The sequence below is a fragment of the Echinops telfairi genome, unplaced genomic scaffold (assembly GCF_000313985.2).
Source record: "Echinops telfairi isolate 266 unplaced genomic scaffold, ASM31398v2 ScPeMD7_2010;HRSCAF=2546, whole genome shotgun sequence".
Classification (NCBI taxonomy): Eukaryota; Metazoa; Chordata; class Mammalia; order Afrosoricida; family Tenrecidae; genus Echinops; species Echinops telfairi.
Genome location: NW_022105908.1, coordinates 6,935,713 through 6,959,813, shown reverse-complemented (window position 1 = coordinate 6,959,813; position 24,101 = coordinate 6,935,713). Strand labels below are relative to the sequence as shown.

The window sequence follows — 24,101 nt, the reverse complement described above, 5'->3', positions numbered from 1 at the left end:
CATAGTGGGGCCGGCCATATGATCCTCTCAGTGCATTGGCTGCTCTGAGCAGAGATATCGTCCTAAGGCTTGGTGGTCCAGGATGTGCTCCACTCTCTCTTCCTCCCCCTTCATTTGTTCCCATGTGCTCTGATCAGACATGTCCCTCTCCCTGAGCTGTAGCTTCAGTGCTGTCCTCTGAAGTAAAATTTTCCGTGGGGAGGAGCACCTGTCCATGTAGTTGGGATTGGTTCCCTGCTTCATGCTGGTATGTTGCATTCACATCTCGGAGTACCGGGTTGAAGTCTGGTTAGAAAGTAGATTCTTGCAGATGCACTTAGGCTAAAATTTAGCACCCTATCAATTGATCTCCCTTAAGATCCATTTAAATTTGTTCTAGTTTTTAATGTTTGATGTTTGTTTTTTAACTTTTTTTTCCTGTGTATGAAATCCAGAATAGGTATATTTATAAAGACAGTGTGTTAGTCTGGATTGACTAGAGAAACAAATTAATTGACACTCATTATATGTGCAAGAGAGAATTTTATATCAAGACGTAATTGTGTATCAATAAAACACCCCAACCCAGTCCAGATCAAGTCCATAAGTTCAAAATTAGCCCTTAAGTCCAATATTAGCCCATGGATTCTTCTTCAGACTCACAACACATACAATAATGCCGAATGCAGTAAGATTACAATCCTGTGAGTAGAAAATCTTGTGAATCCAGTGGTGGTGGAAGCATCTCCAGGGATCTGGCTGCCTTCAGTGTGCCTCCATGTGGCTTGTCATCAGGACTGGAAAGAAAGGGTGTGTCTTGCCTCCAGGGAGAAAGACAGGAGTTCCCAGAATCCTCAGGAGAAGGCCATGCCCACACAGAGGCATCGTTGGCTATGACCTGATTGACAGGCCAGACTCACCCCTTCACTCAAGTTGACAGGAGATTATGTAACTGCTACAGACAGTAACTGGATTAATGGATCCTTAGGAGTATGGTAGAGGAGGTTAGGCAGAAATGGGGAACTAATAATGATAAGTACAAGAATGAAGAAATGTCCTGAAACTGATTGTGGTGATGATTATACAACTATTCTTGATGTGATTGAACTCTTGAATCCTATATATGTGAATTATATGACAATAAAACTGTTGGAGGTTTAAAAAAAAAAAAAAGGTGTTCATGTGTGCTTCTCCTTTTCAGAGCTTTCCCAGATGACCCAGGAGTGCAGTGGGACACAGAGCATGTGGCCAGCACCCTCCTCAGGCACATAGAAGCTAATGGCATCAACCTGGTAAGGGATCACCCTCTGTGGAAGGAAAGTCTACGTTCCAGTCTGCTCGTTGGTTTCTGCCACCCTTGCTGTGGCTGTCCTGCCATCCCACCCTCCAGGCACACTCAGACAGAAAAGAAAACAAACAAGCCCAAAACCCCTCCAGTTCTCTCTCTCAACTTTACAGAGAAACAAACACATCTTTTAGATCTCTTTTGAGATTGAATATCTAGCTTATCAGTGTCCAGGTATAGGCACAGGATTTTTCTAAATTACACCCTCTTTATTCCTCCACCTCAGCCCTGCCACCGAAAAGCTCAGGTCACCAGGAGACTGTATTATGACTCTCACTTGTACAGAATATTGCCCTTTACCAAGCTTTTTCAGAGTGTCATTTTAACTTCAGGGTTAAATGTTGTTATATCACATGGTTTACATTGAGGAAATTGAGGTTTCCTGAGGCTCAGTCGCTTGTCCAAGTAGGAAAGTGGGAAATCTAGGATTGTAATCCTCCATTTTCTTTCCAAGTAACACCTGGAAATAAATTCATGCCCACTACATGCCAGCATGAGGCAGCGAACCAACAGAGAGGTCTGCGGCCCCAACCCAGCTATATGGGCCCCCTCCCCAGAAGCATGCACTACAGAGGACAGCACTGAAGATAGAGCCTTGGGAGAGGGGCAAGGCGCAGGTCTGCTCAGAACACACAGGAGCAAACTAAGAGGGAAGGAGAGAGGGTGAACCGCATTCTGGCCCACCAAGTCCAAGGATGATATTCCTTGCTTGGAGCAGCCAATGCACAGAGAAGACCGTAGGGCCAGACCCACCATGAGACATAACGTCCCCTCACTTGCCCATAGCACTAGCGGGGACAACACCGGAGACACAGTGTGGGAATTGTACCTGATCTGACACACACACACACCCCCAACGTGGGTGACGCACGAAGGGACTGCAACAGAGCAGCAAGGGGAGCACAGCAATGTAGTCCCTGAGGAATCCCCAAAATAGACTTTAGGGGCAGGGCTTGGAACCTTATCAGACTCAACAGACAGACCTGGAACTATTTATAGGCTTTTTTTTTTTCCTTTTTCTCATGTCTATCTATATAAGATAGGTAGGATAAACAATCCTGAGGAGAAACAATGGGCCCGGGCTCCGGCGGGACATGGGAGAGGGGGAGGTGGGGAAAGGAAAGGGGGACAAGGGAACAACAGGTGATCTAAAATCGAAAGTGAAGAGGGCATAGAATGCTTGGGGCTTGATCAAGTGTAATGTAGCCAAGAGGAATTACTGAAAGCTGAATGAAGGTCAAACATGATAGTGGGCCAAGAGGAAAGTAAAAGGAAATAGAGAAAAGGACTAGGAGACAAAAGACATTTATAGGGGTTTAAATACAGGCATGTACACGTGTAAATATACTTATATATAACAATAGGGACATAGATCTATGTACATATATTTATATGTTGAGTATTAAGGTATAAGACAGACATTGGGCCTCTACTCAAGTACTCCCTCAACACAAGAACACTTTGTTCTAATAACCTGGCATTCTGTGATGCTCACCTTCCCAACAATATCACAGAAGACAAAATGGGTCCATAAACAAATGTGGTGAAGAAAGCTGATGGTGCCCTGCTATGAAAAGCTATAGCATCTGGGGTCTTAAAGGCTTGAAGATAAAAACGCGGCCACCTGGCTGGGAAGCAACAAAGCCCACGAGGAAGAAGCACACCAGCCTGTGTGATCACGAGGTGTCAATGGGATCAGTTACCAGGCATCAGAAGACCCAGAACAAAAAGAATCATATCAATGCAAACAAGGCAGTACGGGGTTGAGACCCAAAGCCCATCTGTAGACAATAGGACATCCCTTCCTAGAAAGGTCACAAGGCAGGAGGAGCCATCCAGGGTGCAGTTTAGCACCAATGAAACATACAGCGTTCCTCTAATTATTTAATGCTTCCTCCCCACCACTATCATGGTGGCAATTCTACATTACAAATCTTGCTAGACCACAGCATGTGCACTAGTACAGCTAAGAGCTCTCAACACATGGAATCCAGGACAGATAAACCCCTCAGGAACAATAATGGGAGTAGTGATACCATAAGGGTAGGGGGAAGGTGGGGGTAGATAGAGGGAACCAATTGCAATGATCAGTGTATAACACCCCCACCCCAGGGTGATGAACCTCAGAAACATGGGTGAAGGGAGACATCAGACAGTATAAGATAGGAAAATTATAATTATAAATTATCAAGGGCTCATGAGAGTGGGAAAGGGAGGAAAAAAAAAAGAGGAGCTGATACCAAAGCCTCAAGTAGAAAGAAAGAAAATGCTTTGAAAAGGATGATGATGGCAGCATATGTACAAATGAGCCTGACATGATGTATGGATTGTTAGAACAGCTGTAAGAGCTGGGAAAAATGAGGAGCTGATACCAAGGGCTCAAGTGGAAAGAAAATGTTTTGAGAATGATAATATGTATGTACAACATATGTACAAATGTGCTTGGCACATTTGTGCTTGACACATACATACATGGATGGATGGATGGTTTGTGATAAGAGTTGTACAAGCCCCCAATAAAATTATTTTTTTTAAACTGCTGTAAGAGCCCCCAGTAAAATGATTTTAAAAAAACATTCATGCCCACTACAGAGAGAAAATGTTAGTCACAATCAGGACGGCATCATTTCTCCAGGGGAAAACTATGGGGCAATAGTGGAGATTCGCCTTTACCTGCAAATGCAGGCATGCCTAGCCTCATCAGTGGCAGCTCTGCTAGGATCTACAGGGCCATCTTGTCCAATGGTGGGATTTAAGGCTGCCAAGAAGCTGTCTACCTCTCCATAAGGTTGTTGTTGTTTTTTACCATCAAGGATTAATACCTAAAACTCTACCACTTAAACTCCATTCATTTAGTACAGTTTTGTTTTGTTCGTTTGCTCTGCTTGGCTCCCTGCCTCTTGGGCCCTTTCACCAAATTAAACTTCATCACCTATTTTTCAGCCCTCTTGGACAAGCTGTTCACACTGGAATTCGTGGTTTATAAAAACAGAAGTGGTAGCAGGGCAATTGAACATACATGGCTAGGAAGACTCTGTGGTCCTGTTTTTGTTTTAAATAATCCTCATTAAAATACGAGTCTTCCTAAGTCAGAGGATAATATTGGGACACACAGTGGGGAGTGTTTGGTTTGACCACCCCCACAGTGGGACAAACCAAGAAGGGAACATAACAGACCAGCAACAGGAGCAAAGCAAAGACACAAAACCCCTGAGGAGCCCCCGAAATTGATTTCATGTAGGGAGGGGCAGTTCCTGGAACCTCCCAGGACCAGTGGGAAGATAGTCATAAGGGTTAGTGGATAGACGGGGAATTATGTATGTTTTTTTCTGGGGGGGTGGGGGTGGTGGGGGGAAGGTTGCTAGTCTTTTTTTGTTTGTTTTTTCTTTTTCTTCAGTCTTTGGTTTTCTTTTCCTTTTGCCTCTGTTATTATTGTTTGCCTACCAATATCAGATAGACGTGGGAAGCAAGCCTGAGAAGAAAGCAATAGGACTGACGGTTCTGAAGGGGCCTGGTGGGAGGAGGAGGTGCGGGAAGGAGCAGTGAGCAAACAATGCCATAGACAGGGGAACAACTAGGGAATTAAAAGTAACATCAAGGAGGACATCGAAGATTCCTGTGGTGTTAGAACAACAGCAATCTAGCCGAGAGGAATTACTAAGAGGCAGAAGAAGGGCAGGTGTGAGGATGGGACAGGAGGAAGGTAAAAGGAAACAGAGGAAAGATCCAGGAAGCAAAGCTATGGATACAGGTATAAACATAGGAGTGCACTTATGTAAATACGTTAATTCATAAAATAGCGGCATTGGCCTAGGTACATATATTTATATGGTAATACACTGAGGAAGCGGATAGACTTTGGGCCTCTGCTCAAGCCCTCCCTCAATGCAAGAACACTTTGTTCTAACAACCTGGCATTCTGTGATGCTCACCCTCCCAACATGATTGCTGGAGACATAATGGGTGCATAAGCAAATGTGGTGAAGAAAGCTGATGGTGCTCAACTATCAAAGATATAGCATCTGGGGTCTTAAAGGCTTGAACATAAACAAGTGGCCATCAAGCAGAGAAGCAACAAGCCCACATGGAAGACGCACACCAACCTCTGCGATCATGAGGTGTCAATGGAATCAGGTAACAAGTACCAGCAGACCCCAAATAAACAAACAAACAAACAAAAAACATATTGTTGAGAATGAGGGGGGCCAGAGCAGAGACCCCAAACCCATCTGTAGACAGTAGGACATCCCTCACAGAAGGATCACAAGGAAGGGATGAGTCAACTAGGGTACAGTATAACACCAATGAAACACGCAATATTCCTCTGATTCTTTGAGGCTTCCTCACCCCCCACTATCATGACCCCAGTCCTGCCCTTCAGTTCTGACTAGACAGGAGCATGTACACTGGTTCAGATTAGAACTCAGGAGACATGGAATCTAGGTCAGATAATCCCCTCTGGAACAGAATTGGAACTAGTGATACCAGGAGGGTAGCGAGAAGGTGGGGGGAGGGGAGAAAGAGGGAACTGATCAAAATGATTGATGCATAATCCACCCCCAGGGGGATAAACAGCAGAAACGTGGGTGAAGGGAGACAACGGTCGGTGTAAGACATGAAAACAATCATAATTTTTAAGTTATCAAGGGGGATAGGGAGGGGAAAAAGAGGAGCTGATACCAAGGGCTCAAGTAGAAAGTAGATGTTTAGAAAAATGATGATGGCAACATATGTACAAATATGATTGAAATAATTGATGTATGGAATGTTATGAGCTGTAAGAGCCCCCCAATGAAATTATTTTTTTAAAAATACAAATCCTCCTAGCATATAAACATCTTAAGCCTTGTGTCATCTGAACATCCTGAGGTACACAGACATTTGGCAGGCCATCAGGAGAATCTCCCAAGTTTGTGTCCCAGAAGAGTGATTTGTGGCCCTGACCTACATCAAGAAACCATTCTCCAAGAAGCCTTCCCTGACTCTACCACCCCTGGCTGGAATTCCTACAGTATTTCCTGTCTGCACTGATCATATGGCACTTGTTGCTGTGTTTCATTTAAAGCCTTTGTCTTCCAACCTGTAACATAAGCTCCCTGAAGGCAAGGATTGCACCACATCATTCATTTCTAGAGCAGGGCTCCAAAACAGTACTTGTCACAAAACTGCTGCAACTATCTACTGTCACTTTCCCTGGGTGGAGATTTCTCCTGTGTGCTGAGCTGCCTAAGTTCATTCAAGAGCATCAGATGACCTTTATTATCAGGATGACCTTGAATTAATTAATTTCTGTAAACAAGGAAATCATTTTAAGACACCTTTGTTAACAGTTTACTTTTAACACACCTTGCTGTTCGTCAGGGAGCGCTAGCATTATCATGATAGTGTGGGAATAATCACTCACCTGTGCTGTCGTGCCCTAAGAGATGTCTAGGAACATGCCGTGTGGCCAGCATGGCCATAATGGGTCTAAGTAAAAGGCAAAAGGACTACAATGTAAACGGGTTTATTTTGAGTTCTCTGTAGGATAGCCTGCAGGGAAATGACTCCATGGTCTGTACTTTCACACAGCCCCTGAGGCCTGGGATTAGAGATTGATACAAAGCAGGTGAGAAGTCCCTAGGTGGCAGAATCCTGTGTCTAGTTCAGGATTCTCAGGAGGGCCCTAGGTACCACCTTCAGACCTAAATGCCAATTGCATAATGAGAGACGGGAAAGCACTAACAGGGAACCGTAGGCAGAATGGGAGACGTGCAGAGCTAGGCCACCGGAAAAGAGTTCTTACATGGGAAGACAGTGCTTTGAAAATGTACCTCTGTAGAAAGCTGCCTAGAAGCTTGGTAGTGTCTTCTCTGGGCAGGCTAGCCCCTCCTTCAGCCTATTATGCAACCATTATAGATGAACATCTACTATATGATATCCACTATGTGCTGTGGACAAGGACTGCAGCATTAAAGCCAAACACTGCTACCCCTGCTCCCTCAAAACAGGATTCCCCAATGGAGGTACTACTGACATTTTGGGCCAGATCATTCTCTGTTACCTACCATTAGATGCCAGTGTGGCATGTGCACACACACACACTACACACACACACCAGTCTTCAAAATAAAATGTCTGTAAACATTGATAAATGTTCTCTGGGGCAAAATCACCTTCAGTTGAGAGCCACTATTTTAGAGAAACCAGCCTCATTAGATTAGATTTCCTTTGAACAGATTTTTGCAACTTATGAAAAAAGTATATGTAGTTCTCTGAAGAATTACAGACACCACTTTTATTGTGTACAAGTCTGCAGTCTGCGGGGCTGAGCACAATCCAGCTCACCCCTTAATCCAACAAAAAGAAAAACAAGTCCACTACCGTCAGGTCCGTTCCAGCTCAGAGCCGCCTTATAAAGGGTTTCTGAGACTGTAAATCTTTACAGGATCAGACAGCCTCAATAACTTTCTCCTGCAGAGCAGCTGGTGGGTTTGAACCATCAACCTTGTAGTTAGCAGTTCATTCCTTACTTGACAGTGCCACCAGGGTACCAAGAAAGAAAGGAGACTATAAATAAATGTAGATTAAGAAAGGAACAGAACTTTCAGAATTTCAGAAGTGATGGAGCTGACAACATGTGGCCTTGAATCCCATTACCGAGTTCCAGGGCACTGAGTTTCTGTATATATTGCTTTTCTGACTTTGTGATTCTAATTCTGACAAAAAGAATTGTGGGTCACAGACTGCCCTGTGATTGGTCTATTTTGCACACCTTGTAGGGAGGGACTGGTCAATTTACTGCAAATAGAGTGTGTACAAACACCCAGTAGAATGAGTGACCAGAGGGGGTTAATCACTTTGTAGTCCTGTTACCAGGGCCATGCCTTGAATTCATAAAGAGCTTGCATATTCATAACAGTGAGTCAAAAAGTATGGCCACGAGGGTTCCTGCATGGATTTCTTCCAAACAAAGTGTAGTCAAGCATGCCTCTGCAATCTGGATGGCTGCAGACGTTCTTCATTAGTATACTTGTTAGTCTTACTAGGGTGCCTTCAAGCAAAAGGATGCTCTTTGTACATGGAACAAAACAATTTGGGGACCCAAGGCTAATACCAAATTGTTAACAAATCTTAAATGGACATCTTCCCAAATAATTGAAACTTTCCAACAGGCTTATAGGAATGCTGCCCCTACGTAAAACAACAGTTTGGGGCTGGATCAAGTGTTGTAAGAAAGGTGGAGAAGACCTCCAACATGAGTCAGGAGAGGAAAGGCCAACAGTCTGGATGCATAAAGAAAGTGACTGAAGCCCAGAAACCAGTGGAAGCAGAGTGTGCAAGTTACCATTGATGCACCAGCTGCTGGAGTTGGGACCTCACGTGATTCAGCATTGTCCACGTTAAGTGAAAAACTTGGCCTCAGCAAGCTTGCATCTCAATGGATGCCACATGTGTTACATGGAGATCAGCTTGCACAAAGAACTGATCTCTCCATCAGTCGTTTAAGTGAGGTCGGAACTAATGGAGATGATTTTATGGAACTAATCCTAACCAGGGACAAGTCTTAAGTTTACCAGTATGACTCAGTGAACAAGGTTCAATCAAAAGAGTGGCTTCCGCCCACATGGAAGAAGCACACCAGCCTGTACGATCATGAGGTGTCAAAGAGATCAGGTGTCAAAGAACAAAAAAATCCTATCATTGTGAATGAGGGGGAGTGCGGAGTGGGGACCCAATGCCTATCTGCAGACAAATGGACATCCCTTTATAGAAGGGTCGCAGGGAGGAGACAAGCCAGTCAGGGTGCAGGGTAGCAACAATGAAACATACAACTTTCCTCTAGTTCTTAAATGCTTCCTCGCCCCCCCATCATGATGGCAATCCTACCTTGCAAATCTGGCTAGACCAGAGGATGTACATTAGTGCAGATAGGAACTAGAAACACAGGGAATCCAGGACAGATGAACCCCTCAGGGCCAGTGGTGAGAGTGGCAATACCAGGAGGGTGGAGGGAAGGTGGGGTAGAAAGGGAGAACCAATTACAAGGATCTATATATTAGCCCCTCCCTGGGGGATGAACAACAGAAAAGTTGGTGAAAGGAGACATCAGACAGTGTAAGACATGACAAAATAATAATAGTTTATAAATTATCAAGGGTTCATGAGGGAGGGAGAGAGGGAGGGTAGGGAAGGAGAGGAAAGATGAACTGATACCATGGGCTCAAATAGAAAGCAAATGTTTTGAGAATGATGAGGGTAACAAATGTACAAATATGCTTGACATGGATGGATGGATGGATGGATTGTGATGAGTTGTACGAGCCCCCAATAAAATGATTAAAAAAAAAAAAAGAGTGGCTTCCAAGGGGATCTGGCTGGCAGTTCACAGTGCCTCTGGGCACTTGTCAACAGAGCCAAAAGAGCTTTATAACATTTGCCCAAATAGGGCAATGGCCCTGGAAGGTGTAGCGGTAGACACAAGGCCCAGGGGCCAAGACAAGGACCTGCCAGAGGGCAGAGCAAAAAAAAAAATCTTAAATAAACCCAGTTGCAAAAAAAACAAAAACTGAGAACTATCTTTCTTGGTTGGGAGCTACCGTGATTGACAAGGTTGATCCTGATCTTAGTTGTAGCCTATTCAAAAAACTCACTTCCATCTAGTCAATAATGACTCACAGTGACCATATAGGACAGGGTCTGAGACTCTAATTCTTTATGGGAATAGAAAGCCCCATATTTCTACTGTGGAATGGCTGGTGGTTTCAGACTGCTGAACTTGGAGTTAGCAGGCTAATGTGTAACCTACTATACCACGAGGGTTCCTGACCATGTTATTTCCCTAACAACCTCATAGCAACCGTCATTATGGTCTGTGAGCTCAGTGTGGCCATTGTAGTGAACCAGTCGAGGCAAGCAGACAGGTAGAGGGTGTTGTGTGGGGAACAGCAAGTGCTCTCACTGCCATTGCATTTATTCTCACTGATAAGCACCCTATAGGGCTGAGTAGAACTGCCCTTTGGGGTTTCCAAGACTGAAAATTTTTACGAGACTAGAAAGCCACATCTTACTTCTTTGGAGAAGCTGGTGGTTTTGAACTGCTGGCCTTTTGATTAGCAGCCCAAGGTGTAACCCACTAAGCCACCAGGGCTCCTTCAGCAAGTGTTAAAATGGTGATGACATCAGCGTGGAGGTATGTCTGAGATTTGCCTCACAGACACCGGCATTTTGCTGATCCTGATTCTTATCCCTCCTTCTGAGTGAACAGACCCTCGTGCTAGATTGATTATAAAAGGGAATAATCTAGAACATTCCTTTTAATGATAAACTAGCCATAGTTGCTACCTGCCCCAACTATCATGCTTTTACCTGAATGGCAATAGACTTTGAGTTGAGACATTTTAGTATTTGTTACACTGTTTTTAAACACTCACACAATTTCATTTTATCTTCACCTAAATCTAGTGAGGAAAGCAAGGCAGGTATTACTACTACCCTGCTCTCTCTGACGAGGAAACCAAGACTCTGAAAACTGGAATAATTCCTTGTAGTAACGTTCTGTGACTTATTCCGGGTGATGTAATAAATTAGCGTCAGAGATAAGAGCAGACAGAGTCTCCTCCCACTTTCCTACCTGAGGCATAGATGAGTGAAATCCAAATGGGATAAGGCTTTAACCTTCTTAAAATGTTTATGGAGCATTTCGAACATGCAAGATAAGAGAGAATAGTACAGTGAACCTTTGTGTCCCTATTGTTCAGCCTTGATAAGGATTAACTTATTAGTTTCATCTAAATACCTGTGTAGCTTCTCTACTGCTTATATTATTTTGAGAGAACTCCCTAGCATCATATTTCATATTTATATATATTAGTGTATACGAATTCTTAAGTATTTACTTTTTTACATAATGATACCATTATAATCTCTAAGAATATTAATAACTTCTTAATATAATCAGTGTTTCATATTTCCACTTGTCTTACATAATATATATGTTTGACTTTTTCTTTTTCTTCAGCTTGTTTCTGTCAGAACTAGTTGATAGTTCTTGTTAACCCCCACTCCCAGCCAGACACACAAGCACATAGCTTTTTTTTTCCTCTCACCATCTTGCAATTTACTTGTTTGGATTTTTATTTCTTGACAAGCTTGTGGTGTTTTTCCTTCTGTCTTCTTGTATGTTAGCAGTCTTTGATGAATCCATTAATTCATTAGAGTTGTAACGATTCTGTCATCTTCTGTCAGCTGGACTATAATCCCTAAGGAGAACCAAAACGCAAACTCCACACCCAGCTGCCATCGCGTTAACTGTGACACATAGTTACCCTCTAGGCCAGGGTAGAACTGCCTCTGAGTTTTTGAGGCTGCAACTCTTTACAAGGGTAGAGAGCCTCATCTTTCAGACTAATAGTGACTCTCTTCCCAGCCCGTTTTAGTCCCACGGCCAGGTCCTTTCCTGATCACCCCTTCCTCCCTAGGGTCAGCTCGCCTCTTTCCCTCACCCCTAACCAACCACCGCTCTACGTTGTCTTGAGTATGATGATTACTATCATCATTATTTTTACTATTCAAACTGTCCTTTGATTTTTTTTTTTTAATTCATCTGTACAGAAAGAAAATGTTGGGATCTAGACTGGGCTTGTAGTTAACAAACAAATACTAATGTCTGAGAAAATGGAAACAGAAGCAATAAAGACACTTTTCCCATGATCTCAATTCCAGGGACATGAGGTCATTGTGTCTCAAAGCCTTTGCAGCCTGTGTATGGCTTGCGAAAGAGACCGAATAAATCAGGCACATGTATGAGAACAAAGTTCACATAGCAGCCATCCAGGAAAACTGCATGTGCTAATGGCGACGGAGATTAGCAACAAAGATATTCTCTACCCAGGTTTGTATCACGGCTGAATCCCACTCTGCCCCTCTGGACAGGAACAAGAACACGCCGCCCCAGAACACCCGCCAAGCGGAGAATTGCTCACTAGTGGATGACTCAGAAGTCAGCCCAGAGGTCACCCTGAATTTGAAAAGTTCCAGGTCGTGCTTGTGCCCTTCTTTCGGAAGGGAAGGAAGACAGTCATTGTGATATTGAGGGTTTTCCCCTCTCAACGGCAAGTCCTTTATTTGTAGCAACAGCAGCGGAGAAAGCATTCAGACAGGCATGAGTGAAACTCCCTGTATTTCTCTACAGGTGGTGACTTTCGATGCCAGGGGAGTAAGTGGTCATGTCAATCACATTGCTCTTCACGTGGCCATGAGGTATGATTCTCTGGGTGAGAGGTGGGCGAAGGTCTGTCCACTGCTGAGGGTATGAGGTTTCTAGAACACTTTCTTACTGATTATCTGGTCCCCATGAACTGTACTATTGAATTAGTAAAACTGTTGTTGGCTATATGTGCTCTCTGGGAGAAATGTATTTCAAGTCTTACTAGGGAATGTTTATCTCCTACATGGACTCTTCATCGATGTTATTTCCCTCATTGTTTTGGGCACAGATTAGGATTAGGATAAATTTTCAGCCCCTTGTCATACATATTAGGAACCCTGGTGGCACTGTGGGTTAGGCATGAGGCTGCTATCTGTAAGGTTGGCAGTTCAAATCCACCATCTACTCTGGGAGAGAAAGATGAGGCTTGCTGTTCCTGTACAGATTTACAGACTCAGAAACCCCGAGACAGAGTCTTTATGAATCAGAATAGACTTGATGATACTGGGGTTGTTTGGTTTGGTTTATAATACATGTACAAGATTTTCAAGGACATGTATGTACAAGGAGTCCTTGTGGCACAACAGTTAAGGGTTCAGCTGCTAACCAAAAGTTGGTGGTTAGAACCCACCCAGCAACTCTATAGGAGAAAGACCTGACCATCTGTTTCCATAAGGCTTACAGCCAAGAAAGCTCTATAGAATGGTACCACGCTGTCATATGGGGTTGCTATGAGTTGGAAATTGACCTAATGACACCCAACAACACAAGACTCTGCAAATTAATACCTCTCTTAGCTTCTTCTCTCCTACTTTGTGTATATATTTTATACACCGTCTCAAGTCTTTCTTTGGAGAAGGACATACGTACATAACATAATATATATTGATATACCCAAGATCTATTCAACTTATTGCCCATGCTACTTTGAAATGGCCGTACTGCCATCCCTACACTACTAGTTACTTCTGTGCCCTCCTTTCTCCCTTCCCTCTGAGTCTGCCTTCTATTCTTCCCCTTTTACCCTCTATCCACGCACTCCTGACCCCTGCTAGGCCCTCAGCCTCAGACGTCTTCTCTCACTGGGCGGCTTCTTTATCTTTCCTCCGACTCCCATAGATATTTCCATTTTGCTTAGCCTCATCCAAGTCTGCCCTCTTCATATTCGAAAACAGGGGCTTCTTCCAGTTCACTCTGTGCAGAAATGAAATGATCCCCCATCATTCCCAGCATGATTGGCAGCTTTACCTAGCAACTGAAATCCATCTGGGGGCCTAAAGTAGAAACGGGCCAGCAAATGCCATGGGAGAAGGGAAGGTTTCGCACTCAGAACTTCCTAGAGCCCTTGGTGAACATGCAGAGTCAGAATCAAGAGTGATTTACCCAGGAGCACAGAGCTCCCGAGACACAAAGCAGGACTAGAATTTGATGTCCTAGCTCCTTTCCTAGCACTCTGATGGCAGCTGACTGCCGCTCCAATAGCAAGTCAACTGTGTCAACTGTGTGACACGGAAATCTCATGGGCTCTGTGCATTTTAGTTTTGTCACGTGAGAATATTCACACCGAGTCTGCCAGGTCGTTTTGGAGAAATAAGATGATAACATTAAGTGTCTCACCCGTAAAATCTAAGAGTCACTCTGAGTCGAAATCAACTCCACAACAGTGAGCTTGAGAAAAGCAATAAAAAGCACATTCTTCCTTTCCTTTCCACATGCCATCTGGTCCTTTCTTATGTGCTCTCGTGGTGAGACATGGTGGCTTAGGCTTCATGTGCCAGTTCCCAGGAGCCTCTCTGCCAGGAGAACCAAAGCAAGCATGCACAGAACCAGAGGAAACACTTGCCAGCGAAGCAGCCACCCCCAAATTGGAGGCACATGTCCTGGAAGAGGCAACCCAAAGGCTGGAATTTTAACTTTCAGTTTTTGAATATAAAACGTCTCACATTATGAAACAATATTTTGAAATGCATGCGGAACATTATGACTTTTATGGACTATAATCATGAAATTATAAACTTCTCGTAAAAATAATCAACATAATCTATATTACTTGAAAAATTAGAAGAATTAGGGCTAAGAATTTCTTCATGTCTTTTTGTGTATCAGGAGACCACTTGAGTGATTTAGATGATGTTTTACATTTCACTGAGGTTTGATCATGATAAGTGCACAACTCCTTGCAAAACAATTCAAACAAATAGTAACTATTTGATGTAACCAAAATGCACTAAAATGCTAAATAAACAAAAAGAACATGAAGACCATCGAGTTTGATACATTCACTACTGATGTAAACAATAGACAAAGTAGTTAAAATATATCCGAGCTGATGGCATCTGAAGACAGCGTGTAGAAATCACGAGTTATTTTGTGATCCATCCGTAACAGATGGCGCACGAAACACGAATAAACTCGGGATCCGTCCGCAATGTGCTAAGCACCAGACCAATCTTCTGATTCAACTGAAGCCTCGTTGTGACCCTGAAGCCAGCAGAAATTTGAAGGGGACAAGGCTTGTCTCATGAGCTACTCCTTCCCTTGTGCCTTCTTGGGCCTGGCACCATTTACGAGCTCCCTGAGCTCATTCTATCAGCATGCCCGCTTCAGGCTGGGCCACCCTCAATTGCAGAGAAAGCCTTACAGTGATGACATATCACTCCTTTTCTACAGATTGTTTCAAATCCTCCTCAAGGGCCCCAGCTCCTCAACTGCACACATTCATGGTAGATGACCGTGTTCCGTTTATTCCCTCCTGCCCTCCCTTCGCCTTTCCCTCTAGACCAGCGGTTCTCAGCCTGTGAGTCGCAAACTCTTTGGGGGTCGAACGACCCTTTCACAGCGGTCACCCGATTCATAACAGTAGCAAAATGACAGTGATGAAGTAGCAGCGAAAATAACGTTATGGTTGGGGGCTCAGCACCACGTGAGTAACTGTATTAAAGGGTCGCGGCATTAGGCAGGTTGAGAACCACTGCTCTAGACGATCTTCCTTCGATTCCCCGTAGTCCACTGAAATTGTTCTCTGCAGTCACCAGAGACCTGGCTGCTGGATCCCTTGGGCTTATTTCAGCCCCGGTGAGGCTTGGACCTTTCTGTGGCATTTGACCCTGCCTGCCCCTCGTTAATGCAGCTTTGACTTCTATTGCCCTCCTCTCCTTGACCTCTCTGGTCACCCTTTGTCTCCTTGAACAAAGTCTTCACTCTGGCCTCTTCAGCTGTAGCCATGGTTCTGTGTACACAGTAACTTATACAAGCAAAACTACCTAGAAAAACCTACTAGGAAGTGCTGTCACGTTCTCTGTCTGCATCCCCCACCCACCCGACCCCCACCCCAGCAGTTCTCTGCAAGGCTGTCAGTGGTAACCACAAAGGAATAAGTTGATTTTTTTCCTCACTTGCATTCTTGTTCTTCTTTCCCTCTTCCAGGACCCTACACTCAGAAGGGAAGTTACCTAAAGGTAAGACCTGTCCCTTTTGCAAAAGGCTGGTTGGTGATTGCTATCCCTATAAGAAACAGAATGAGCCCGAGGTGAGGGGAAAGGCAGCTGGGCCCTGAGAAAACCCGTTTTCCCAAGTCTGTCAGTTCTTTAGTGACAAAGCAATACCGAACGCAGTTCCCGTCTCCATCACCTTCCCCTTAACCTTGAAGTGGCCAGAGCTAACTAAACCTCTAGCAGCCAACCTTCTCTTGCTGGGGGGACATAAAGGTAAGGGGTCACCAGTCAGGTCTTCTATGGTCCTTTCACCCTCCCACCTGCCAGAATGATGGGCAAAGAGCAGTTTTGGTTCCATGGCGTCATCTAGCAATTCCATAGCCACTACCTTGAGCCACAAGGACAGGGTAGGTACTCAGGGGAAAACCTCCCTGGAAACTAGACTCTTCTCTCCTTCCCTCCAACCAGGATGTTCTGTGCTCCTGCTTCAGACTGTGAATGTGGTACGCAAGTACATCTCCCTCCTTGATCTGCCCATCTCTTGGCTTCAGACCCCAAATGTCCTCTTTGTGCTTAGTAACAAAGAGGTAGCACAGGCCAAGGTAAGGATTATGAATTCCTGCACACCCTGACTTCAGAATTGTGCCTCAAATGTCTGGGCTCCTCAAGACTCTACCTCTGTGGGAAAGGGGAGGGAGACTCTACCTCTGCAGAGACCCAAAGGGCTTTTCACAGTGGTGTAGTCACTGTCCTTGAGGTTTAGAACTATGCCATTTATATGCTCTTTAAAAATTGTTATTAAAAGATCATTTTATTGGGGACTCATAACTCTTGTTGCAATCCATATGTCAATTGCATCAGGCATGTTTGCACATATGTTGCCTTCATTCTTTTCTAGATATTTACTTTCTATTGAGCCCTTGGTATCAGCTCCTCATTTTTCCCTCCCTCCCCCCAACCCCACCCTCATAACCCCTTGACAGATTATGAATTATTATTTATTTTCATATCTCGTGCTGACCACTGTCTCCCTTCCCCCATGTTTTCTGTTGTTCTTCCCCTGGGAGAGGGGTGTATGGTTATGTGTCAATCATTGCAATGGGTTTCCCATTTCTCCCCCACTTCCCCCTACCCTTCAGGTATCACTATTCCCACACCTGGATTCTGTGGGCTTATTTATATGCAAATCACTACAGTGTCCCACAGAACTCATGGATGTTTGAAGAAATGTCTCGTGGGTGGGTGCTGTTCAGTCCAAAGTCTGAAGGTCAGGCAGGGGATAAACCACATGTTGGGGCCAGAGGACACAATCCCCTCCTGGTTCTTGTCAGTGAGGAGCTCACAGCCCCTGCCTCTTTGTGGGCTCATTTTATACTCAGCAGGATAGCATTGCAGGCAGTCCTGCTCACAGTTACTCACAGGCAACCCTTCAGTATCTTCACTCACCTTCTTACCAGACCCACGCAGGGAAAGGTTTTTTGGGTGAAGTTCCATGGTGCAATCAGATTTTACCCAAATGTAATAATCTGTTCTCCACCTTTAGACTGTATCTTATTTGTGCATATATGACCAAGGGCCTTTGGCAAGATGTTGCCAGTAGCCATTGGCCTCCTACTACTCTTACTCAGCTAGGCTTTTCCCCAGGCCATTCCAAAAAAGTTTTCTTTCTCATCTCACCGATAGCATATAATTTCTTGAGTTCATTGAAAGTAATAATAACTAAGATAACCATTAAACAAAGAGTGTGGAGGACCACCAATTCATACCCTCCACTAAAGTCAGAGCTCAGCCTCATACCGTTCCTGTGTGTTAGCAGATACTGTCCTCCCAAATGGAGCCTCCGGCCAATGAAATCCAGAATTCTTATATGTCACATACAGGATGATGGCTGAAGTGGCTTATTAATTAATATTAATCGATACACACACACATGGACTATAGTTATGGATACTTCTTAGACCTTACCAAACACCTCACAGAATTGCTTTTCTGGGTTTAAAGTCTTAGGACCAGAATCTTTTGTGGTAACTCAGCCAATTGGCATAATATAGTTAATAAAATTTAGGTTCTATATCCTAATTCAGTTAGTAATGTCTAAGGTTTTAAAAGTCTGTGAGTCACTATCTCAGATACAATGATCAGTTTATTCTCCTTTGGAGTAATAGAGAAAGACAATCAATGATTTAGGGAAAACCTAGTCTACAAAACTAACAATCACCTACCCTGAGATCAGAAACAAATATATGGTGCTCCACTACCACTAACATTCATTTTTTAACCTGCTATTAACGTAACCAAACAGATAGATCCAGATGGAAAGGGAGAGGACTCTAAAGCAGAACTCAGATTCTTACAGCCACACTTCCTGGCCTGGCTGAGACTAGCAGAGTCCCTATGACTGTTGCCTTGGGAAGCTCCAGAAACCTTGAACCAAAACTACTTTGCCTGAGTAGCAGTTTGGTTTACAAAAGGGTATTACCAGTAAGCACTGCATGCCTTTGCAAAATCATCTATATGAGAGCAAATGGTCAACAGTTCATCTAAAGCACAGATAAAAGAGGGAGGAAACAAGGACGCCAGATAGCTATACACAAACTATCCAGGATTGATTTAATGAGGTTGGCGATACATTGTGGAACAGGTAACTGATGTCACTGAATAATTTGTGCAGTAATTAGTAATGGGAACCTAATTTGTTGTGTAAATTTTCACTGAAAACACTAGTAAATGTTAATTTTAAAATGATGATAAGTAGTGAAGTGAAGTTGTACAATGAGTTGAGTAGGGATAAGGGCAAAGTAAAAGGGTATCTTTATTGATTTTAAATAAAATCATTTTATTAGGGGCTCATACAACTCTTATCACAATCCATACATACATCAATTGTGTAAAGCGCATTTGTACACTCATTGCCCTCATCATTCTCAGAACATTTCCTCTCCACTTAAGCCCCCGGCATTAGGTCCGCATTTTTCCCCTCCCTCCACGCTCCCCCCTCCCTCATGAGCCCTTGATAATTTATAAATTATTATTTTGTCATATCTTTCCCTGTCCAACTTCTCCCTTCACCCACTTTTCTGTTGTCGGTCCCCCAGGGAGGGGGTCACATATAGCCCCAGGCTGTGTTCTGGAGCAATCTGAACCAGCAGCCGTAGCAGCTCAACCTGTGCTGCATTCCCTTCTTCCATCCCTTGGCCAATGTTTGGCTTCTTCTTAACAAGGATATGCTGCCCTGAACCCATCCCCACTCTGCTCCTTCACTACGATATAACCAGTAAAAGCATAGTTTTAAAGAATATTTCGTGAAAATGCTACAAGTACAATGTCATTGGGGGAAACAAAGAGAAAAGTATATATGCAATTTTGATATTTTTGTGATTCCCTTGGAAACTGGTTCGGGGGAAGCATAGAAAAATACAGTTTGTTAAAGAACTGAATTGAGATAAATATGTAATTGATACAAATGTCCAGGTCCTTGGATGAGTGCTAAATATCACTATAAAGTTAGAGCGTGAAGAAAGAAGGGACTTGGGCAGCTTGATGGGGAATGCTGTGGCTTGCTGATGGCTACAAGCAGATACAAGAGTCGTTTGGACTACAGAGTTCAATCCCTTCCCCAATGTTCTTAAAAGTAAACAGTTTGGTTTTTATCATGGTCTTTATGTATTTAACACTATCTTGTACGTTCTTACACCCATATTTTGTTTATTTCTGATAATAAATTTCATCTTTAAATTAAGTTATATTTTCCATTTAGACAATGTGTATAATATTTTGCTTGACTGGATTCTATTTAATATTTCTGCACCAATTCCTTTTATCATTAAAGCTTAATTATTACTGTGTGTTTACACCCTGATAATCACATAGGTTGTTATAGTGATCATGAGATTTTTGTGTGAGTTTGCAGAAGAGAGGAAGTTTTAATTATGGTATTTACAGAAATATAGGCAAGAGCTCTTTACAGATGTTATCTCTAGTTATATCAGTGAATATGACTTATTTTGTCTAAATGAAACTGAACTACACTAGATCTGAATAATAAAATATTACACATTTCCCCCACTAGCTGGAAAGGAGAGCCCATACCTGTGTGAACTGTGCTTCTTTTTCTCTTCCCCTCTTCTAACAGGGATTGTGCCTCATCAGCTTACCTAATTCAGAGGCGTTTGGCAATACAATTCTAGTGTGCTTCCCATAAAATATCCCGGTTTATGGTATGGGAAGTGGTAAAGCAAAGCAATTAAGAATGGAGGTGCTAGAGCCAAACATGACTCTGGGTTCACATCTCAGCTCTACTGCCAAACCACCAACTAACTGCTTGAAATCCATGTGTTATCTCATTCTTTTTATTTTTTTAAGCAATAATAATAATAGTACTTGGGTGACTAAGTACTATATAACAACAAGGGGTTGTTAAAATTGAGATAGGACATGTAAGTTGCTCTGCCGGTTTCCTGGCAGCCCACAGTGAGTAGTTCAGCTAGCCCTGTCATCACCTCCTGTTATCAGAGGGCCAGAATTAGGATGAAGGAAGAGAGAGCAGTGTTTGACGGCTAATCTAGAGAGGTTTGTGTGTTATCAGAATAAGGCTGATAACTCCATAGCTTAAAGGATTCTAGAGAGGAAGGATTTAAGATGAAGAGTGAATTAAAAGGAACAGACCCAGTTTTGATGCAAGTGTCCTTAATTGGTCCTTCTCTTTGATTCCTCTAGAGAGCCATGTCCTGCCACCGCAGCCAGCTCCTCTGGTTCCGCCACCTCTATATTTTCTTCTCCCGGTATATGAGAATCAACTCACTACACTTCTTCTGAAGGCTCGAAGCGATCTGAGCTCCAAGCACAAAGAGGAAAAGGACCAGGAATCCTGGGGATCTGCTTTTATCTCCCAGAGTAAAAGGAGAACACAGCCTAGCAGGCCCTCCCTGAGGGCTGCTCTGTTCAATCCTTATCTACTGGGAACTACACAGGCAGCAGACTGTCCAAACTACCTCTGGAAAAAAATAATAGCAACTCTGCTTGCTTGTCAAGATCTTGTGAAAAAAAAAAAATTATATAAATACCCAGTGTATGGCAGACACCTAGTACAGAGCCTGACACATTGTTAGCACTTAATAACCCACTGCCATTCAGACTCATAGCAACCCTGTCACTTAAGAGCAGCTTTGATTATAGATGAGTGGAGAAAGTGTCAGAAAACACTGTACAGCTGTGACTTAGTGTTGTTACAGTATTTGCAGAGGCTAGGGCTCATCCCCCACCACCTCCACCCACACACACATGTGTACACTGAATTAGTTATCCATAATTTTTTCTCTTGTAAAATTAATTATTCTATTGAGGCCTCTTACAGATGTTATAACAATCCATAATTTAATTGTATCAAGCACACTTGTACACATGTTGCCATCATCATTTCCAAAACATTTTCTTTCTACTGGAGCACTTAGTATCAGCTCCTCTTTTTGCCCCTTCCTTCCTCACCCTCCCACCCTTGTGAATCCTTAATCAATTATATATTATTACTGTTATGTTGAATCTTACACTGTCCTTTGTCACCCTTCACCCACATAATTCTTAATGCTTTATTGTGAAGTGGGTGAAGGTTTGCAGGGCAAATTCGTTTTCCATTCAACAGTCATATTTTCCATGTCACTGACTCCAGTCCTGACAATGTGCGACCACGTCTCCCGGGCCTCTTTGTGCTTCCCAGTCCATTCTTCATTCCTATCCCATCCTGCCTTCTTTTTCTTTTAATCATTTTGTTAAGGGCTCATACAATTCTTATCACAATCCATACATACATCAATTGTGTAGAGCGCATTTGTACATTCATTGCCCTCATCATTCTCAAAACATTTCCTCTCCACTTAAGTCCCCGGAATTAGGTCCTCATTTTTCCCCTCCCTCCCCGTTCCTCTCTCCCTTATGAGCCCTTGATAATTTATAAATTGTTATTTTGTCATATCTTGCCCTGTCCGACGTCTCCCCTCACCCACTTCCTGGCTGTCCGTCCCCCAGGGAGGAGGTCACATATAATTCCTTGTAATCGGTTCCCTCTTTCCTACCCACTCTCCCTCTACCCTCCCAGTATCGCCACTCACACCACTGGTCCCGTAGGGATCATCCGCCCTGCCTTCTGAACTCTCTCCTTCAGCACAGGACCATTGGATCTCAAATGGTCCATTCATCTAAGGAGTGCACACTTCTCTAAGTTACTGTTCACCTAATAGACCTCATTATTGTGTGGGTTTGATTCAGAATGGACTTGATGACTGTGGGTTTAGTTGTTTGTAATTATTGTTTGGCTGAAAATTGAGTCATGGGGTGAGTTCACCTCCAAGCCTAAAGTGTGCTCAGGGTCACAGTCTCGGAGGTCATCTGCCCATCTGACCAGCACCCCTGGTCTCCTTCATGGCTTGGAGTTCTGTTCCACATATTCTCCCAGTCATCTCAGGACCTTCTAATGCAGCGGTTCTCAACCTGTGGGTCGGGACCCCTTTGGGGGGGGTCGAATGACCCTTTCACAGGGACCGCCTGATTCATAACAGTAGCAAAATTACAGTTATAAAGTAGCAACAAAAATAATCTTATGGTTGGGGGGTCACCACAACATGAGGAACTGTATTAAAGGGTCGCGGCATTAAGAAGGTTGAGAACCACTGGTCTAGGGAAATGGTGGGACAGTGAACTTCAGTGGTGAGGAGCACAGGCTCTCTAACAAGGTAGGTGGATTTGAAGCCAGGTGCTTAAGCAAAGTGCTTAACCTTTCTCAGCCATATGTGGCCTACCTCCCCCTTTTCAGGGAAAAAAAAATTACTCAGTGCCCCTTGGCAATGAAAAACTTTTGCAGTATAGCCCATAATCCAGCATAAAATGTAGGTGTGAACTTTTGCAGCACCTCCCCCCAAATCATTCTAGAGCCCCCTCCCCCAGATACTAATTGGCCACTTTGGGAAACACTACTCCATCGCAACAGGTCAGAGACCTCCTTGTTGTCTCTAGCCCCCAGATGTGCTCCACTTCCCTAAGAATTATCTAGAAAGCTTCCTATGGGCTAAATGAGGCTGACAACGCTATTATACCCTGAAGATAGAATAAAAAATTTTAATGATTGTTATTTATCCACTTAAAATGTATCATTAGCTCTAAATGTTTTCTTTGTATAAAGTGTGGCCACTAACAGCCCATTAACAGGGTTAGAGTAAGACAAGATGACTCATACCCTGCTCCTGGGATCACCAGGCACTGACCCACCCTTCCTGGAAACCGTTTCTCAATATATGTATTAAGAGCTTTTAAAACTCACTAAAGGAAATACTTAAATATGCAAAAATACATATACAAAGATCACAGTAGTATCCTTCATAATAGAAAAATGGGGGAATCATTATATGAGGTCTTCAAAAAGTTCATGGGAAATGGCATTAAAAGATAATATATAAATTATATTTCTAAACATAAGCTTCAAGTTCAAGACACTTTTGTAAGCAATGATACCATTCCTAACAATATGAGGGTCCTGGGCATTTAACCATGTCAGTGCAGTCTTTTTCACATTATTAACTGAAGAGAAATAAGTTCCTCTGACCTCTCTTAAGATTAGGAAATAAAGACGTCAGAAGGAGCCATATCAGGACTGTACAGTGGATGCCTAGTGATTTCCCATCAAAACTCATAAAATTGCTCTGAGAGAAATGAACAGGAGCATTGTTGTTGGGGAGAATAAAGTCAACATGCAGGATTACTTGAGCATCCCAGAAAACTGCTGCCATGACCTCGTCTATTGGCCAGTCCACATTTACTTTCTCCTCGTGGTAGCCATTGCTTTGATTGTGCTGTGTTGTTAGGGTCGTACTGGTAAAGCCATGTTTCACCTCCTGTTACAGTTCTTCCAGGAAATGCTGTAGGATCTTGATCTACTTGTTAAAATTTTCCAGAAAAGTCTGCTCTTGTCTGCAGCTGATCTGGGCCCAACAGTTTAGCACCCATAGAACACAAGTTTTACTTAACTTTAATTTTTCAGTCAGACTTGTGTAAGCTGGACCAATTGAGTTGTCTCTGACATTGGTTATTATTTCTGCTGTTAATTGACACTCCTCTTCAATAAGATTGTCTCCTGGAAAATTGATGTGCACGGTCTACCACTGCATGC

At 43.3% G+C, this 24,101-nt stretch overlaps 1 protein-coding gene across 1 annotated transcript in view; it reads left to right on the top strand.

Moving 5' to 3' along the window:
• PIGL (phosphatidylinositol glycan anchor biosynthesis class L) overlaps positions 1 to 21,351 on the top strand; it is an 82,532-nt gene extending 61,181 nt beyond the window's left edge. Inside the window, exons 3-7 of the mRNA XM_004709190.4 lie at positions 1,181 to 1,271; positions 12,498 to 12,565; positions 15,939 to 15,970; positions 16,415 to 16,548; positions 20,663 to 21,351. Coding sequence (XP_004709247.1) covers positions 1,181 to 1,271; positions 12,498 to 12,565; positions 15,939 to 15,970; positions 16,415 to 16,548; positions 20,663 to 20,761 — 424 coding nt within the window. The 3' untranslated portion in view covers positions 20,762 to 21,351. The remainder of the gene's footprint in view (positions 1 to 1,180; positions 1,272 to 12,497; positions 12,566 to 15,938; positions 15,971 to 16,414; positions 16,549 to 20,662) is intronic.
• Positions 21,352 to 24,101: the final 2,750 nt, after the last annotated feature.